This window comes from Zea mays, chromosome 7, assembly GCF_902167145.1.
Source record: "Zea mays cultivar B73 chromosome 7, Zm-B73-REFERENCE-NAM-5.0, whole genome shotgun sequence".
NCBI classification, from domain to species: Eukaryota; Viridiplantae; Streptophyta; class Magnoliopsida; order Poales; family Poaceae; genus Zea; species Zea mays.
This window is the reverse complement of record NC_050102.1, coordinates 2,810,169-2,829,199: the sequence shown is the minus strand read 5'-3', so window position 1 is coordinate 2,829,199 and position 19,031 is coordinate 2,810,169. Positions and strand designations below refer to the sequence as shown.

Sequence of the window (19,031 nt, the reverse complement as noted above, 5' to 3'; positions counted from 1 at the left end):
GTCATCAACGATAACTAGACCATACTTACTTCCTCCTATGCTCAGATAGGCGACGGGTCCGAAGAGGTCCATATGTAGCAGCTCCAGGGGTCTTGATGTTGTCATCACATTTTTGGTGTGATGAGAGCCTCCCACCTGTTTCCCTGCTTGACAAGCTGCACAAGGTCTATCTTTTTCGAAATGAACATTGGTTAGACCTATCACGTGTTCTCCCTTTAGAAGCTTGTGGAGGTTCTTCATCCCCACATGTGCTAAGCGGCGATGCCACAGCCATCCCATGCAAGTCTTAGCCATTAAGCATGCATCTAGACCGGCCTCTTCTTTTGCAAAATCAACTAAGTAAAGCTTGCCGTCTAGAATACCCTTAAAAGCTAGTGAACCATCACATCTTCTAAAGACAGACACATCTACATTTGTAAACAAACAGTTATATCCCATATTGCATAATTGACTAACAGATAGCAAATTATATCCAAGAGACTCTACTAAAAACACATTAGAGATAGAGTGCTCATTTGAGATTGCAATTTTACCTAACCCTTTTACCTTGCCTTGATTCCCATCACCGAATATTATTGAATCTTGGGAATCCTTATTCTTGACGTAGGAGGTGAACATCTTCTTCTCCCCCGTCATATGGTTTGTGCATCCGCTGTCGATAATCCAGCTTGAACCCCCGGATGCATAAACCTGCAAGGCAAATTTAGGCTTGGGACTTAGGTACCCAACTCTTGTTGGGTCCTACAAGGTTAGTCACAATTTCCTTAGGGATCCAAATGCAAGTTTTATCACCCTTGCATTTTGCCCCTAACTTTCTAGCAATCACCTTTCTATCCTTTCTACAAATTGCAAAGGAAGCATTCAAAGCATGATATATTGTAGAAGGTTCATTGACTTTCCTAGGAACATTAACAACATTTCTCCTAGGCATATTATGAACAACATTTCTCCTACCAACATTCCTATCATGCACATAGAAAGAACTAGAAGCAAACATGTCATGAGAATCATAAACATATGAATCAAAAACATTATAACTTCTATTTGCATTTCTAGTATGTCTCCTATCATGATACATAAAAGCATGGTTCTTTTTAGCACTACTAGCCATAGGAGCCTTTCCTTTCTCCTTGGCGGAGATAGGAGCCTTATGGGTTGTCAAGTTCTTGGCTTCCTTCTTGTAGCCAAGTCCATCCTTAATTGAGGGGTGTCTACCAATTGTGTAGGCATCCCTTGCAAATTTTAGCTTATCAAAATTACTCTTGCTAGTCTTAAGTTGAGCATTAAGACTAGCCAATTCATCATTAAGTTTGGAAATTGAAACTAGGTGTTCACTACAAGCATCAATGTCAAAATCTTTACACCTATTACAAGTTTCAACAATTTCTACACAAGAATTAGATTTACTAGCTACTTCTAGTCTAGCATTTAAATCATCATTAAAACTCTTTAACTTAGCAATAGTTTCATGACAAGAAGATAGTTCACTAGAGAGCATTTCATTTCTCTTAATTTCTAGAGCAAGAGATTTCTGAGCTTCTACAAATTTATCATGCTCTTCATACAACAAATCCTCTTGCTTTTCTAGAAGTATATTCCTATCATTCAAGGCATCAATTAATTCATTAATTTTGTCTACCTTGGTTCTATCTAATCCCTTGAATAAACATGAGTAATCTATCTCATCATCATCACTAGACTCATCCTCACTTGAAGAAGCATAAGTACTAGTATTATGAGTGCTTACTTTCTTCTCCCTTGCCATGAGGCAAGTGTGACGTTCGTTGGGGAAGAGAGATGACTTGTTGAAGGTAGTGGCGGCGAGTCCTTCATTGTCGGAGTCGGACGAAGAGCAGTCTGAATCCCACTCCTTGCCAAGATGAGCCTCGCCCTTTGCCTTCTTATAGTTCTTCTTTTTCTCCCTCTTGTTCCCTTGATCCTGATCACTATCATTGTCGGGACAGTTAGCAATAAAATGACCAAGCTTACCGCATTTGAAGCATGAGCGCTTCCCCTTGGCTTTGGTCTTGCTTGGCTGTCCCTTGCGACCTTTAAGCACCGTCTTGAATCTTTTGATGATGAGAGCCATCTCTTCATCATTAAGTCCGGCCGCCTCAATCTGTGCTACCTTGCTAGGTAGCGCCTCCTTGCTTCGTGTTGCCTTGAGAGCAAGGGGTTGCGGCTCGTTGATCGGACCATTCAAGGCGTCGTCCACGTATCTTGCCTCCTTGATCATCATTCGCCCGCTAACGAATTTCCCAAGAACTTCTTCAGGCGACATCTTGGTGTACCTGGGATTTTCACGAATATTGTTCACCAAATGAGGATCAAGAACGGTAAATGACCTTAGCATTAGGCGGACGACGTCGTGGTCCGTCCATCGCGTGCTTCCGTAGCTCCTTATTTTGTTGATAAGGGTCTTGAGCCGGTTGTATGTTTGAGTTGGCTCCTCGCCCCTTATCATTGCGAACCGTCCAAGCTCGCCCTCCACCAACTCCATCTTGGTGAGTAAGGTGACATCATTCCCCTCATGAGAGATCTTGAGGGTGTCCCAGATCTGTTTGGCATTGTCCAAGCCGCTCACCTTATGGTACTCGTCCCTACACAAAGAGGCTAGCAACACAGTAGTAGCTTGTGCATTTTTATGAATCTGTTCATTAATAAACATGGGACTATCCGTACTATCAAAGTGCATTCCACTTTCTACAATCTCCCATATGCTAGGATGGAGAGAGAACAAGTGACTACGCATTTTGTGACTCCAAAATCCGTAGTCCTCTCCATCAAAATGAGGAGGTTTACCAAGTGGAATAGATAATAAATGAGCATTAGTACTTTGAGGAATACGAGAGTAATCAAAAGAAAAGTTCGAATTGACCGGTTTCTTTCTCTCGTATTCGTTGTGGTCGTCGTCCTTTTGGGAGGAAGTAGACTCATCGCTGTCGTAGTAGACGATCTCCTTGATGCGTCTTGTCTTCTTCTTCTTCCCATCTTTGCGTCTGTGGCCCGAGCCCGAGTCGTTGGACTTGTCATCCCTTGGCTCGTTGACGAAGGACTCCTTCTCCTTGTCGTTGATCACGATTCCCTTCCCTTTAGGATCCATCTCTTCGGGCGGTTAGTCCCTTTTGTGAAGAGAACGACTCCGATACCAATTGAGAGCACCTAGAGGGGGGGTGAATAGGTGATCCTGTGAAACTTAAACTTATAGCCACAAAAACTTGTTAAGTGTTAGCGCAATAATCGCCAAGTGGCTAGAGAGAAGGTCTTGCACAATACGATAATCACAAACAATTCAACACAGAGAAGACACAGTGATTTATCCCGTGGTTCGGCCAAGTACAAAACTTGCCTACTCCACGTTGTGGCGTCCCAACGGACGAGAGTTGCACTCAACTCCTCTCAAGTGATCCAATGATCAACTTGAATATCACAGTGTTATGCTTTTCTTTTCTTATCCCGTTCGCGAGGAATCTCCACAACTTGGAGCCTCTCGCCCTTACACTTTTGATGTTCACAAAGAATCACGGAGTAAGGAAGGGAAGCAACACACACAAATCCACAGCAAAATGCGCACACACACGGCCAAGAATCGAGCTCAAAAGACTATCTCAAAGTTCTCACTAGAACGGAGCTCGAATCACTGAGAATGACAAACGAATGCGCAAAGACTGAGTGTGGATGATCAAGAATGCTCTAAGGTTGCTTGGTGTACTCCTCCATGCGCCTAGGGGTCCCTTTTATAGCCCCAAGGCAGCTAGGAGCCGTTGAGAGCAATTCTGGAAGGCTGATCTTGCCTTCTGTCATCGGGCGCACCGGACAGTCCGGTGCACACCGGACACTGTCCGGTGCCCGATCTCCTTCCTAAAATGGCACAGCCGACCGTTGCAGATCTGGAAGCCGTTGGCGCACCGGACATGTCCGGTGCACACCGGACAGTCCGGTGCCCCCTTCTGGTCGTTGGCTTGGCCACGTGTCGCGCGCAGATTCCGCGGCCGACCGTTGGCCCGGCCGACCGTTGGCTCACCGGACAGTCCGGTGCACACCGGACAGTCCGGTGCCCCAGACCGAAACAGCCTCTTGGCTGTACACAGCCAACTCTTCTCTTTTCTTCTTCTTTCTGTTTCTGATACTTAGACAAGTATATTAGTACACAAAACCAATGTACTAAGACTTAGAAACATACCTTTGCTCTTGATTTGCACTTTGTTCATCCATGGGCATAGATTCACATTTAAGCACTTGTGTTGGCACTCAATCACCATAATACTTAGAAATGGCCCAAGGGCACATTTCCCTTTCAGTTATCCAACGTCAGTAAAATAAAATAGCCCGTCCAATCCAAGAAACCACTAGTGGAAACACGTTTTTATTGGCAAATTTCTTAAGAAAATCGGTAGTAAAAATACACGACTGTACTATCGGTTTTGTAAAGAAAACCGCAAGTGAAAATTAGTTTCTACTAGTTGTTTTCTTTAAAACCCGCTAGAAATCGATTTTTTGAGTTTTTAAATGATTTTATTTTGAAAAATCACCAAAATAAAAGTTGTAGATCTCTAAAAGTTAACAAACTTTATAGTTTTTAACTTTTTTATTTGAAATCATTTGGGCTATCAAAATTGCATCTAAATTTGATGGAACTTAAAATACAAATTTTGCAAACAGACTTTAAATAAAAAAAGTACCAAAATAAAACTTGTAGAACTCTAAAGTTACAAATCTTTGTAGTTAACAAGTTTTTCGTTTGAATTTGTTTACAGCCTCAAACAACGAATTTATACTTGGTTTGTTTTAATATGTGGGGGAAAAAGTGCTACCTAGACATAGGCTAAGTAATAGGTGGAGTGGTTGAGGAGGCTACACGCACGGGCGGGCGGGGCATCCCCTAATTAAATTAATTTTTTTGCTATTTTAAAACTAATTTTATGTTTTCTGGAAATTATTTATATTGTCGGTTTTATTACATCGACCGCTAGTGGAAATCGATTTTCACTGTCAGTTCTCAGTTATCCGCCTGTGAAAAAATTATTTCTACTGGTCCCTAATAGTGGCGCGCGGTTCAAAAACGTCAGTGTAATTAGGTTTTCAATCGTCACTACAGAGTTTCTCTGTACTAGTGGAAGAGTCGATCGGGACGGTGTCGAGGAGTTTCTTCACCATCGCGGTGGCATTGTGTGTCGTACCAAACCCAGCTTAACGCGTCGCCATGCTGTTAGTTTGTCCTCAACAGATCGTGTAAAATGGAGAATTTGTACTGTAGATAACATTATTTGTCAATGTTTTAAATAGCCGGATATAGCGGTCGATATTTCCCGAAAAGTTATAGCGGCCTGACATATCGTGATTTTATCCCAATATTTGCAAGTTTGAGAAGGGTGGAGTAAACTCCGTATCCCACTAATTAAAATACTGTTGTTTGTAGAGTAAAGCTAATAGAAGATACTATAGACCATGATGTAGAGACAGCCTTGTCTTGCCAGTGTAGTTGAGTTAATAAGGCTACTACGCAGGGACGAAGATTTGGAAACTAGTGAAATAATAGACTAGATTTTCATTATATATACACTGGCCAGCGCGCGACGACGACGGACGGCCAAGTCCCAATTATTGCGCGCCTGTAGTACGTACTGTAGCCGACCAACGGATCCCACGAACTGGCCTGCTGGGCATACGCTGTCGGCTATATATATTTATGTAAAAAAAATAAAGCAAGATGCATGCATCTGGTCTCGTGTACGTAGGACAGTAGACTTGACGAGGCGAGGTGCCGTGGCATTGGCATCCATCAATATGCATGCCTGTCTGCTCGACGTTTCCTGGAAACAAGGGGAGGAGAAGGAAGAGGATCGGAGGGAGGGGAGAGAGTGAAGTCAGCCATAGCCGAGCGACGCGATTTGTCGATCAGGAGTCTATCTAGCTCCTTGACTTGGGACTGATATATACAGAATGCATCTTAATTCTCCGGCCATCACCGCGCCGGCAGAGATCCACAACAGTTCGCCTCTCCCACTCCGGTTCAGTACTCTCCTCTCTTATCTCGACTCAAGTCCGGCCGAGATCGTCTCCTCCCAACTGCAAACGACCAAGGTAATAAGCAAGCCTAGCTAGCTACTAGCTTCATCTACCTGACTACCTGTGCTTCCATCTCTCTCACTCTCGCCATGCCATCCGATTTGAAAAACGACGACGATGGTGTCGAGCTCGATCGGCGCCGTCGTCCTCTGTTGTCTTTCTGACACACCGTGACTCCATCTTGTCTCTTTTTCTAGCCCGGAACACCACACCAAACGCATTGAGGAGCACTAACTTCATTATTGCAGCTTGATTGGATCACCGCTTCTTCATTGCATTGTGAGTGGTAGACAGAGAGTCATGTAGAGATGAGCGAAACCCCGCCTCTTATATTTTTTTTAATTTGTTCCTACAAATCCCTCAAGAAATCCCTTATTAAATAAGGTTGAGAGGACAACAGCGACCCACACAACCAGAAAAGTCTGCGACCGTCAATGGCTCAATGCATTTTACTTTCCTCCGAGTCCTCTATTGACTTGAATTTTCCCCTCTTTTCCGGTCGGGGGGATTAGGACGTGACTGACGAATTCTTTGCATTGGGAGACCAATTCCTCGACACCCATCTCTATCACCAATGCATAACCCCTGTCGCTAGCTAGCTGTCCTCTCAATATATTCTCATATCATCTAACCGCTGCAGTTGTGTGTAAAACTTTCATGCAGTTGTGCGTACAGTACATTTTTGCTCCCTCAGGCCCCGTTCGTTTACGTCGGATTGGTGGGTCGGAACGATTCCTACCCGGATTGTTTCTCTAATTTATACAAACTTTGATTAGCTGGAACGGTTTCGGGTGCAATCCGACGTAAACGAACAAGGCCTCAATCGGTCCTAATGGCGGCGGAGATGGTCGGCTCCGTGGTTGCCCAGGAGACGGTGAGCCAGATCCTCTCCGGCCTGGTTCAGAGGTACGCGGAATCGAGCGACGCAACCCGAAACCTCGAGAGGCTAGAGATGGCGCACATCAGGCTGGAGGCCGCCCTGGACGCGTCCGACAGGTGGCAGATCGCCGACGCGTCCCTGCTTCGCTGGCGCAAGAAGCTGAGGCGCGTCGCTCAGGAGTGCCACGACGTGCTGCACAGGTGCAGGCAGCAGCAAGGCGTGGCGCAAGCGCAAGCGCAAGAGCCGGCGACGCCGAGCTCCTCCCTCTCCCCCCTGGCCGCCCTGCCCACCCGCATCGCGCGCGCGACCAAGTCGCTCATCTTCTCCGCCTTCGTCGGCGACGCAGGCGCGCCGAGCAGGTCCACGGTGCAACGGTTCGAGTGGTTCGCGGACGGGGCCGGCGAGTTCCTGCGCTACGTGGAGGTCGGCGGCGGCGCGGCGCCGCGCTGCCACGTGCCGCTCAGACGGTCTCTCACCAGGCACCTCTTCGCGGGCATGGAGCTGCTGCTGCAGCACAAGATCGTCTGGGGAGGAGGCCGCGACGAGTGCCCGTCCTACCTGCTGTGGCTGGTCCCTTCCGTCACGCCCGACCACGGGATCGAGGCCTGCCTCAAGTTCATCCACAGGGACCACAGTGCGCCCGAGAACAACTTCTTTCTTGGCGCCATGCTGCAGATATCGGAGAGCACGGACGTCGTCGGGACCGTGGTGAACTGCCTGCGGCTGTTCCCTCCGTGCTTCCAGCCGACGATCGAGGCCATCAAGAAGGAGCTCACCCAGCTCCCCACGCAGGACTTCTCGTGGGTGCCGTACGTCGATCTGTGGCACAGGAAGCACTGGGACAACCTCCATGGCTTCTGCACCCAGTGGTTCCGCCCGGACCCGTTGTGCTGCAAGAAGCAGCAGCACCAGCAGCAAGGTCCGAACGGTAGTAGTAGGCCTTCTTGGTGCAGCAGCGGTGACGACCCAGACATGGTTGGGATCCCGGATGTTTCTCTGGATTCGGTCATTCTAATGCACCTGGAGTGCCAAGTCTCGGTGCCCTCGGAGTACAACGGTGCTTACAGGTACAGCAAGCAGAAGGCCACCACGGCGTCGCCGCCGTATCGACGACGATGCAGCAGCAGAACTAGTCCGACTCCGACCACGCAGGACAGCGAGTACTCCCCATGCCGCCGTCTGAAGGCCGGGCTCCTTTTCACGCCCCATGGCTGTACGAAGCACAGGCTCCCCGAAGAGAAGAGCTCCGCGGTGGTCACGGTCTACGGCGAAGAGCAACGCTGCGTGCACACGGACATTACCCTGGACCAGCTGAACGAGATCATGCTGCCAAAGGCGGCAGACTACTTCTACCGGAACCCCGAGGCGACGGCCTGCCAGATGCTTTGGAAGTCTAGACATGGGACCGAGTACATCGAGTTCGAGAAGCCAAGGACGGAGGAGGAGGAGGAGGAACCGCCGTGTGCGAGGAGGGCGATCTGTAGGGGAGGCAGTAGGAAGAGGAAGCTGCAGCTGCAGGTGCAGCAAGATCAGGTGCAGGTGCTCGGGAGCTGGAACCGCAAGGTGGCTTGCTTCCTCAACTCGTGGGTTGCCCACGCGCCTGTCCGCCTGCGAGGTCTGATCCTGGACTGGATTCGGAGAGGCAAGGAAAGTCAGCTACCAGCGCCACCGCCGGTGCACCAGCTGGAAATCTCAACCATGTGACTACTTACATATTAGTTTGACCGTAATAGGCTCCGGATGGAGATTAGATAATCATCGGGTCTTTTTTTTTGTTGCTTTATGTACTTTTCTTCAAAATCCATGATCACACCATGTAAACTTTGTCTTTTATTGATTTAACTAGTCAGATGTATGTGCACTACTACCGTTTTTTATATATCAAATGAATTGATTTTATTTTAACAAAATATAAAAAAATATGTGTATTCTATTGCATAGAGTCAATAACTAAGATTCACATCGCCACTTATACACAACTTTACCTAATTTTTGCATATATAAAAGCGTGAACAAAAAGGACGACCGTAGATGATCGTCAAACCATTAAAACTGGTATTTTATATAGTAGAAAGGTCAACTCCTTTGGGGAACCTTCGCGTCCTAGAGGACATAATTTCCTGCCGACCTCCGAGTATAAGGTCAGAAACTTTTAGGGTCCCTCGGGCTAACAAGCACTCCTTTCCTTATTACTCCAAAATGTGAGGGGTTATGGGACTTAGGCTGTTTTCAGTAACGTCCTCTATATCCATCCTCTATATTCGTTATTTACAGTCTCCTCTAAAAGATTATATCCTCTATATCTACTTCCTCTCCAACAACATCCTATAATTCTCGTTTTTATACTCAAATACCTATATTAGAGACATTTTTTATTTTTATTTTTTGTACGTACGTATTTGTCATACTCTCAAATATGTTGTACATATTTTAATTTTGCTAAACCGGTTATTTAAAGTATTCAAATAGATAGAAAACCGTTTAGAGAGACTCTATATAGAGAGAATTCAGCAGCGTCCTCTAAATTTAGAGGACCGTTTAGAGGACGCTGTTGAAGAGCGTAGAGGACCGTTTGATCCTCTATATTTAGGGTAGAGGATCATTTAGAGGGTCTTGTTGGAGCCAGCCTTATACCAATTGGTGTGTTGGGGTATTGTAACACCCCGTCCAATCTCTGGACCGACGGTACTTACTCCTGGCAATTCTCTAGGATCATATATTGTCCACACAGACCAACACGGGTCTTTTGTGCACACTTTGTCCTCACTCATGCGCACCCGAGAAAAACTTTCCGGTCGGTCACCTATCCAAAATTGCTCCAAACCAAGCACACTTAACTTGGAGGTTTTTCATGATAGGCTTTCGAAAAAGAGGATATAACTTGTTGGTATGTATACTTTATTGATTCTATTAAACCTTGGGCCATGATATCATCATCTCAGGGGCTAGAATATCCATATTTTGTATAATTAGAAAAGGTGGATTGAAACAAAACTAAATCCAGATTTTAATAAAAAGTGGATTGAATCGATTTTGTAATTAGAAGATGGTATAATTGTTGTTAAGCTTACATGATCCGATGATCGTCCACTCCGTCCTGATTGTCTGTCCTACGTACACGGCATGGTCGTTGTCCATTTAACCAAAGTTCACGGCAAGAACGAAGGAGAGAGCGAGGGAGACATTTAACCAAATTAAAGTACACACGGCATGAACCTAGGGGAGTGAGAGAAGACGTGTAAAATGTTGAAGAGTAGGCATCAGTCGACTAGCGTCTCAAGAAAAATAAATTTCCAAAGACTTTGAAAGCTGGCCTCATCTACTATATAAACTAGTTAGATCGAGGCCGGCCGGGGCAAAGCAAAGACTTTTCTAGGCCCTTCGTCTCGACCGATGACCAAGACTTTTCGGGCTTGTTTTATCTGCCATACCAAGACATCTTCAAGCTCCTCCTAGTCCAGTCCACTGATGCGTAGATGAAACATTATTCGCAACATTGAGGGACTTGCCTTACCCTTTATTATTACCCTTCATAACTTAACTGTGTAGAGAACAAATCTTCCACGCCCTTTTGCCGTCGCCCTAGCTTGCCTTCTTCAGTTCAGTCCCGGTTGAAACTGGATGGATATGTGATTCAGTCAGTCAGAGGTAGGTTCGTTCTTACAACATGCTAAATAAGCTAATTAATCTTTGCAAGTATGATCCAGTGTTCATATTAACCATATCTATTATATTGCTATACATACTTTCACATGCATGCCCTACACAGCACACAGCAGCCGGATTATTCCCTGAACCCTAATAATGGCAAAGTTCGTCAGCTCGGTACTTGTCCAAGAGACTGTCAGCCAGGCCCTATCTAATCTCTGGTCCGAAAGTACGAGGAGAAAGATGGATCAGACTGTAGCAGGGAGCCAGGGACACGAGCTTGGAGAGAGGCTAGAGATGGCGCACACCAGGCTGGAGGCCGTTCTCGAGACATCCGAGAGGTGGCAGATCGCCGACGCTGCCTTGCTGCGCTGGCGCTCGAAGCTGAAGCGCGTCGCGCGATAGTGCGACGACACGCTGCGCAGCTGCAAACGGAGAAGGAGGCGACAAGATCCTCGGTGCTGTTTGGTTCAAGAAATGTAACGCAAAGGGTAATGGTAATGGTTTACATTCGATTACTGTCGGTAACAAGTTTGAATAGTTCGGTATTAATTTTTAGTATGGTATCTAATTACGGTGGGATTAAAACAAACATGATTTAACGTTATCACTTACCCATTACGTTACAAATATCTGAACCAAACGGTACCCTCGTTCGCTAGACGTGTAGCTGCTCGGAGATTCGAGTTGTTCGCAGATGGCGCTGGCGAGTTCGTGAGGCTGGCTGAGTGAGCTCGGCTACTGTTTATCCAGAAATACGGTGATGTGGGGGACGACGACTTTTTGCTTTCGCTGATGCTGCAGATCTCAGAGAGTACAGACATAATTGGGATCACGGTGAAGTGCGTAGAGCTCTTCGCGCCTCTTTTGATGTCTGCAGTTGAGAGAGCTCATGCGGCTACCTACGGAAGACTTCTCGTGGTCGTGGGTGCCAAATGCTGACACGCACAGCAAACAACAGCTGGACAGTATTCTCAGCACGGGCACTCAGTGGCTTCGCCCAGACCCGTTGTGCTGCAAGCGGCATGATCAGCACGAGCTCGATCGGCCACGGTAGCGAGTCAGGCATCTTGGGGTTAGGAGGAGGAGGTGCGTGTCTAGAGCCAGTTGTTTCAGTAAATCTTCAGTGCCGCGTCTCGGTGTGGGGGTGCCACAAGCATAGGCCGGGCCTTGCTGTCTGAATTCAGAGGCTCCCCAGCAGCAAGATCCTCCTAGTCTGAAAAGCTGGAATCGTCTTCTCGCCCCAAGGGTATTCATCAGAAGACTACCTGCGTGTGGATACAGCTCCGGTGATCGCGGCAGTCTACACCGAGGAGCAGCACTTTTTGCACACAGAATTTAGTTCCTTTGGTCAGGTAGAAGAGATCATGCTGCCCATGGCAATTGATTACTTTTGCAAGAACGAGAAGGCGACGATCTACCAGATGCTCTGGAAGGGTCTAAGCATGGCACTGCGCGTACGTTCACGTTGAGAAGGCAAGCATCTTGACGCCAAGAAGCACGCGCGCGTGGGGGGACGATGCAGCGAGAAGATGAGTCCATGATGAACTGGTCATATGGGGTCTCTCACTTTGTCAACTTGTGGGCTACAGAGTAGAGTACAGACGCACCGACCCGGTTGCAGGGATCAATCAAGGACCGGATTCGTCACAGAGATAGTTATAAATCAGGTAACACGGATCGAATATTGAACCAAAGTAAAAAAATAGAAACTTCACAAGGATGTACTTATTATTGGTACTGGAGCATTGATTCGAATTTTAACATATTTTTAATTAGGTTATGTTATTAGCAGAATTGTTTATATATTTCACTAAAGTTTGTTTGTCCTAGTAATATATATAATCTTGTAATCTAACTTGTTGAGTTTGTGATCCAAATTCTGGATAAGAGACCGAGTTGGCAAGCGAAGTGGAGACCCATAGAGGAAGGCTTCGGACGCGGTATATATTGACTCAAGAATACATTTGTACAACGCAAAATCAGCTTATGAGATGTTACACACTGTGGTTCAATGCAGATGGTTGGGTCAAGAATACATTTGGCGGTCTTGGATGCCTCTCAAGATTCTAATTTCCCTGTGGTTGGTTGGTGGCTCGTCGTCATCGCCTATGGACTGCCGACAAATTTCGTAGGCATGCATGGTTTGGTTGGTGGAGGCAACAACTGTGTGTGCTCGCTTTGCGATGAATCAGAGGAGTCCACGGTTTATCTGATGGCTTGTTCTTTCGACTGTGGTTTCGCCGCGACTTGCTGGTGATCCGGAGGGAGCGCAACTCACGAATTTTCAGCCGGAGCCATCGTGACCGTTGCGTTGACTGCTAACTTGTGCTTTCGACCTAGTTCTTTTTGCTTTCTGTTACGCTTTTTATCGTCACTGCTTTTTGTCTTCTTCTTCCTTAGCCTGTTCTATTCTTTTGTTTGGTTGTACGATGTTTTCGTATTCTTAGTACAAAGATGCCCAGCTCTACTAATACTACGTATCGCGGAAAAAAGGTGGCGCCAAGTTAACTTTAGATGGTTGGTGGATAATAAATTGTCTCAAAACGAGTCCACTGGATTTCGAGCGTGACATGAAACGGCTCTCTCTCAACTTGCACTTTTTTTTACAGCACACTTGAGGCCTGCATGCCGTCCGGAAAGCGGTAGTAAAAAATGAATTTCCTAAATAAAAAAGATGTACGTTTGCAACGAAGACTTTTATTATATATATCAAACAAAGCAAGGCACAAAGAAGATCTATTTATTATTAGGATTGCGCGTGCACACACATCAATTGGCTTCTTATTACAAAAAGGACTGCAGGAAATAAAGATCGAGCGAGCGCCATTAGAAGTCGCTGATGAGAACGTAACCACGCCAGAGATGACGCCGCCCCCGCCCCCGCCGCCGCCGCCGCAGACGACGACGACGACGAGCCCAGCAACCGGCTACTGCTGGACATGCATGAGCTAAGCAAGAGGGGTGGTATGCAAAGGCTGCTTGCGCGCGCGGAAGAACTCACACTAGCTAGCTAGCTAGCTAGCAGCAAGTGCTGCAGCACGCCCAGCCATATATCGGGCAAGTGCGGCAATTACAGTTGCTGTAGTGGCAGGTCACCTGCCACAGCAGCCGGCGTCCAGCTCCGCGTTGGTCGCCCGCCGCCGCCGCCGCCGCCGCTGTCTGCGTGGCCATCACCATGAGCAGTTGCGCCGCCACCACCAGGAGCAGCATGCAGGAAACCACGGCGCCGCTGCGAGCCATCGCTTCGTTCCACAAAATCAGTAGCCCTGCAGTACGTACGTGCAGTGTACGTATGCAGGCAAAGATTAAGAGTTAAGACGGATGGTATTGGTATGTATGCGTGTAGTGTGTATAGAGAGATAAGGGAAAGTACTGCGACGACACATATGCGTATATATATACTTGAGATAAATACTAGCTGATGCTACGTACTACATGATGAATTACCAAGGCAACGAGCAGATCTGCAGGTGCTGGCTAGCTAGGAGAGGAGAACAAAACTTGAGACGATGCTGCCTGCTGAGACGAGAGCGAAGGGCATCTGTTTATATAGATAGAGCGAAGGGTTTCAGTTCAGCACACAGCTGCATGCAAAGATTCCAAAGGCAGCCATGCAGCACACGGAGTTATTTGTTTTGCCCACCGAGATGCCCTACCACCCGTCCAGATTCATTCAGCGCGGCGCTCAGGCCCATCCATGCATAGACTTCAACTTGCCCTTGTCGGTCACATGCGTCGTGTGTTGAGACGTACACTTCCACGTCGGACCACACTCAGCTCGGAGACTCTATCCAGACGTTCGTACCATGCATGCATGCATGCACACGTTTATTTCATTTTGTCTGGTAAGCCCATAGTATGTAATATGATGTGGCTTTTTTTTTTGTCCTATACTTAAATTTATGTCGGCAAGCAACAATAATATGGTTTTTCTTTGCCGTTCTCGATCGCTGACTGAATTTTTTGTCCTTCCTGTGACGTTATATATGGACAGATAGTAGCTTTGTTTACATCCTATTCATAACGATTTTTAGATTGATATTGCCAATTTTTAGGACATTATATTGAATAATATTTCCCTTATACAATTATAAAAGGCAGTGAGGGCATACCCGTAAGGGTGAGCACCAAAATTGAAGAGCATGCTGGATATCTAAATTGCAGCAGGGAACCTTATGATAAAAATTTATGAACAATATAGGATTGGGGTCTGCAACTAGCTAACGTAGATGCACTAAACATGTCTAGTTAGTGAGTGTAACAGATATGTTCAATGAGTACGCATAATTTTTTGTGTCACTTACAACTAGCTTTGGACTTTGGAGGTATATATGCTACCACTAGACATTTAAGATGTATGGGAGGTAATTAAGGAAAATATTAAGAAAGTTAACGCTTATCTCTAGTAGCTCCAGATACCCAATTGTTCAAAAGAATCACTCCTAATTAGCGTAGGTGTTTTATAAAGTGCCTAGGTTAGATAGACTTCTACTTATATAGTGCTTGCTCTAGATTTAAGCCTAGTATTTGAGTAAGGTTAGAACACATCTTACCCCTTGGTGCTTACACATATTATTATATATGCTCTATGTTCATATGAAAAATGAAAATCATGCTCCATGCTACCATTACATAACCATACATACACATTTGTGCTTAGTGCTAATGCAGGTTTATCTGATTTCTCCATCCATGGTGACAACTAGATTAAGCAGCTAGTTATTACTACCTCCGTTCTAAACATCGACACCCTTTTCTTTTTTTCAAATGCAAGTGGGCAAAATAAATGGAGGGATGAAAGATCAACCCTTTGGCCTTTGCGGCATCCTAATAAAACAAAATTAGTGAAGATATACAAAGCATGCCCTCTGCATTAAGTAGGGAAAAGCTTGCTGATGTTGGAAAGGATAGCCTTGCAGAAACTAAACTGAGCACCAGCAGTTCTCTTGGCTGAAAGCCATTAGTAGACTAGCATTGTTTTAGTGCTGCAACTAAAACTGATGTACTATCCTCAATTTTATCTGTGCTGTCATCAGTCAAAAGCCTCAAAAGCCCATGCTCAGTGTTGTTCACCGATCTTGCTCAAAGACACAGTGCATAAAAAAGTAGTCCTTCATATTCAACAAAGCTATCAAATGAACAATTCATAAAACTGGATTGGAGTAAGCTGATTTTATCCCTTGGTCCTATGATAAAAAGTAGAAGAGGAAAATTGTCCACAGTCATACACAGTATTAAATTCCATATGCCATGCTTTCATATGAGAGTCAATACCATTATCATAATTTGATTGCAAACTCAAGTTCGGGAGCACAAACAAGGTCAGAACAGCAACAAAATCATGTAGAGATATCCCACCCAAACCATGCTTCTGGTCTAGTAAATATCCTTCTTGATTTAGAGCTTCTTATTCACTTCACAAGCCAGAGCTCCTAGCCCTCGAGACCAGCTTCTGGTCCCTCATCTGTGGATATTGCTCCTGGCGCTGCATAAGAAACTCAAATACAAAATATGATGAATCTATGATAACAATGAATATTGGGTAAACACAAATCATACAAAAGCCAAAAAAACAGCACTGATTTATTATCCAGTTAATGGTCACATATTGTTGGGCCGTGTCTGGCCGTTACCGTGTAGCCCAAGAGTCTTGTGTATATATATGTTTTGTATCAGCTGTAAGAGATAGAATTTCACAAGCTTCAACACATGTAAATAACAGCATCAAGATGAACTCAAACTACATCTAGGAATTTATCCTATTTATTTTTCTACGACGTTATCATGTGAAATTAGTATACAAGAGATGGTTGAGGAACATGTATAATTAAAGGTTGGCATGATGAGACTAATGTTTGCACCGTAGAATACGTGAGAACCTAACCTTTTATGTAGGTAATATATAGGTAGGAGTAATCTGGTTCATGATACCAAATACCAATAAAAAAGTATTACACAATGTTGCTGAGCCCATACACAGCTGAACTACTACTTATTGTGCAAGTGCAAATGAGCAAAATACAGAGTGAAAGCAGGGTGCCAGGGTACCTGGAATGCAGAAGCTCACATAGGGAATAATGCAACCCCAACCTAAGCACCCGCCTATGTTCTTGCTCCTCCCTGAATTCAGATCAACAGCAAAATACCCAAGACGTGTCTTAAAGAAAATGACACCAGCTCCTGTCCCTGCAAAGCCAGCCAGCCAAGGCTTGTCTGGAAAAAATTCAGGCGGGAATTGAGGATCGCGTAGGGCATCATCTGGGAGCAGCATACGAAGCTCAATGGGCCTTCTTTCTTCCCATCTTTCATGGTCCCTTATCCACAGGTGAAGTGTTGAACAACCAAGCGTTGAATTGCTTGTTTTGGCAACTCCTAGCCTGCCGTCCTCTGTGGCAATAAGCACAGTGGCCATGCCGTTAATTTGGGCGTCAGGTTCTACTCTGAAGCAAATGGTAGACATTCGATCCGTCAGCAAGTCATATTTGACGATTTCATGGTTGAATCGACTCAGGAAGTAGAGGGAGCTCCCAGCGTGGACACAGGTCCCCGTCTCAAAGGAGTTGGTGTGTTCCCCTGAAGCAGCAAAGATGAGATCACTCCAGCAGCTACCAGCCTCGGGTGAATAGACACAGGAGAAGTCCCTCCTTTGAGAAGTTCCTACGCAGACGACCTTGAAGCCGCAATGGATATGGTTGCAGCCCTCGCCTACGGCGCAGATGACGGCCGCGTCCCAGTTACATGTGCACGGGCCTGGGACCACCGGCAGCGGCAGCGCGGGCAAATCCCGCAGCTCATCGGTGATGGGATCCCACACGGAGAGGAAGACATCCAGACCCTTCCCGGGGAAGACATCCAGACCCTTCCCGGGGCGGCGACAGAGAAGGACGCGACCAGGGCTTGAGTGGATCGCTATCACGTCGTCGAGGTCAGCATGGCGCGGGCGGAACGACGATATAGGGACGAAGTGGATGGAATTGTGGATGTTGGAGATGTAGCCCTGCAAAGGTGGCGAGCGGTGGAACTCACGGAATCTACGGCGGAAGACGGGGCCGGTGATGACGCGGTGCCAGTGCCTACTGACGAGGGCGGCACGAGCGAGGCTGGCGGGGTCATCCGGGGGAATGCGGAGGAGGAACTCCTCGACGAGGTCTTCAATTAGAACCGTCGGGTCCGGAGGTGGCGCCGCCGCCATGGTGGTCGGCGGCTAGGGCTTGTGCGTTTGGGGCAGAGAACAGAAAAAAAAATGAGGTAAAAAGATTCAGGCCTGCTAAATTCTAGTGGACTTCACAGTGAGGCCAGCCCTGAACAGGCCTAATAGTAAAACATGGAAAGCGAGAGAATCCGGGCCCTTCCCGACCTCGGACTGTCGGAGGCCCATCCGGTCTGCGCGTGGCGTACGCGGAACATATATATAAACTCACCGCACGACGCCTTCGTCGCACCACGCCAACCGTGCGCGGAAAAGACGTTTTCGTGCGGGAAGAGCCAGCCGATAGGCCACGACTATTCCAAAGCCAAGAACTCGGACGGCGGAGCCACGGCTACAGGGACGATAGAGCCGCCCCTTCTCAACAGCATGGTGGCGGGCGACGACAAGGTATCCGGCGCGACCACGACCACGACCGCGCCGCCGCTCGGCCACAAGGGGAACCCAGTGGAGGTGGACAATGAGGACTTGTTGACATGGTCGCCAGCACGCAAGAAGATGAGGGCGGCGGGCGCGGGCGCCGAGAGCTCTGAAGCAGCGTCGACGGTAAGCAATCCGACGCCCGACCAGGTGCGCTGCCCCCGTTGCGGCTTCCACTTCACCACCATGCAGAGCAGCCGGTCGTGACCACTGACCATAACCAAATCCAAGCTGGTCGTGTCCCGAGGTGAACCCTAACCAAATCCAAGGCGGTCGTAGGATGCAGCACATTCAGAGATGCGAGGGAGATTCAGAAGTGGAACGAACACCAAGCTTTTGAGCAAATTAAAACCCCTCCTTCCCTTCCTCCTTGGAATCTGAAGCTGCACTGGATAGAAGATAGGTTCTCCACATTCCTTGCAATTTGATTCTGGTTGTAATTGGATTCCGATGGTTTCAGAGCAGAGTATGCACCTTTTTTGTAGCACTTCAAGAATCCGAGGTTTTGAATGGAAAGAATGCAAAAAAAAAAAATACATGAAACCTTCAACTGTTTCAGTCGTGTTTCTTGGGTTTTGACTGAAAAGTACCAAGGGTTGACAAGAATGTACTGAGTTACATTACAGACCACACGTTTGGCATTCGTAGTTCAGATGTTAGCATAATTCAGGCAGATCCATCGATGCTATTGTGCATTTCTGGGAACATAACCTAATTAATATTTGATGCCAATGTTCAGGAGGCTGTTAAAGTTTTCATCATGTTTCACAACACATAATAAGGTGTTCAGTGCATGCTCTGAAA

The 19,031-nt window shown here is 46.6% G+C and overlaps 3 protein-coding genes across 6 annotated transcripts; 1 reads left to right on the top strand and 2 right to left on the bottom strand.

Moving 5' to 3' along the window:
• Positions 1 to 5,758: 5,758 nt before the first annotated feature.
• On the top strand, positions 5,759 to 8,828 carry LOC103631908 (uncharacterized). Of its 4 annotated transcripts, XM_020541330.1 has the most exons (3): positions 5,786 to 6,084; positions 6,267 to 6,348; positions 6,733 to 8,828. In XM_020541330.1, the coding sequence occupies exon 3, from the start codon at positions 6,902 to 6,904 to the stop codon at positions 8,651 to 8,653; it is 1,752 nt and encodes a 583-aa protein (XP_020396919.1). In that variant the 5' UTR covers positions 5,786 to 6,084; positions 6,267 to 6,348; positions 6,733 to 6,901; the 3' UTR covers positions 8,654 to 8,828. The 4 variants fall into 4 exon arrangements, with proteins under 4 accessions (XP_008651975.1, XP_020396919.1, XP_008651977.1 ...); XM_008653753.3 differs by having other exon boundaries at positions 5,759 to 6,084; positions 6,267 to 8,828; XM_008653755.2 differs by lacking the exon at positions 6,267 to 6,348.
• Positions 8,829 to 13,277: 4,449 nt separating this feature from the next.
• LOC100382488 (uncharacterized) lies at positions 13,278 to 14,172 on the bottom strand. The gene is made up of 2 exons (NM_001363571.1): positions 14,048 to 14,172; positions 13,278 to 13,866 (listed from the first exon to the last, which is right to left on the bottom strand). Exon 2 carries the CDS (start codon positions 13,838 to 13,840, stop codon positions 13,619 to 13,621), a length of 222 nt encoding a protein of 73 aa, NP_001350500.1. The 5' UTR covers positions 13,841 to 13,866; positions 14,048 to 14,172; the 3' UTR covers positions 13,278 to 13,618.
• A 1,603-nt stretch (positions 14,173 to 15,775) lies between these two features.
• LOC100383592 (uncharacterized) lies at positions 15,776 to 17,819 on the bottom strand. The gene is made up of 2 exons (NM_001176240.1): positions 16,649 to 17,819; positions 15,776 to 16,085 (listed from the first exon to the last, which is right to left on the bottom strand). The coding sequence occupies exons 1-2, from the start codon at positions 17,790 to 17,792 to the stop codon at positions 16,033 to 16,035; spliced, it is 1,197 nt and encodes a 398-aa protein (NP_001169711.1). The 5' UTR covers positions 17,793 to 17,819; the 3' UTR covers positions 15,776 to 16,032.
• Between the last annotated feature and the right edge of the window lie 1,212 nt (positions 17,820 to 19,031).

What these genes read in the sequence shown, in the direction of transcription:
- LOC100382488 (NM_001363571.1), bottom strand. Translation starts at nt 13,840, where the DNA reads ATGGCTCGCAGCGGCGCCGTGGTTTCCTGCATGCTGCTCCTGGTGGTG.
- LOC100383592 (NM_001176240.1), bottom strand. Translation starts at nt 17,792, where the DNA reads ATGGCGGCGGCGCCACCTCCGGACCCGACGGTTCTAATTGAAGACCTC. An exon ending in TGTGAGCTTCTGCATTCCAG is followed by an intron (nt 16,086 to 16,648) that starts GTACCCTGGCAC and finishes TTTCTTATGCAG; the next exon opens with CGCCAGGAGCAATATCCACA.
- LOC103631908 (XM_008653753.3), top strand. Translation starts at nt 6,902, where the DNA reads ATGGCGGCGGAGATGGTCGGCTCCGTGGTTGCCCAGGAGACGGTGAGC.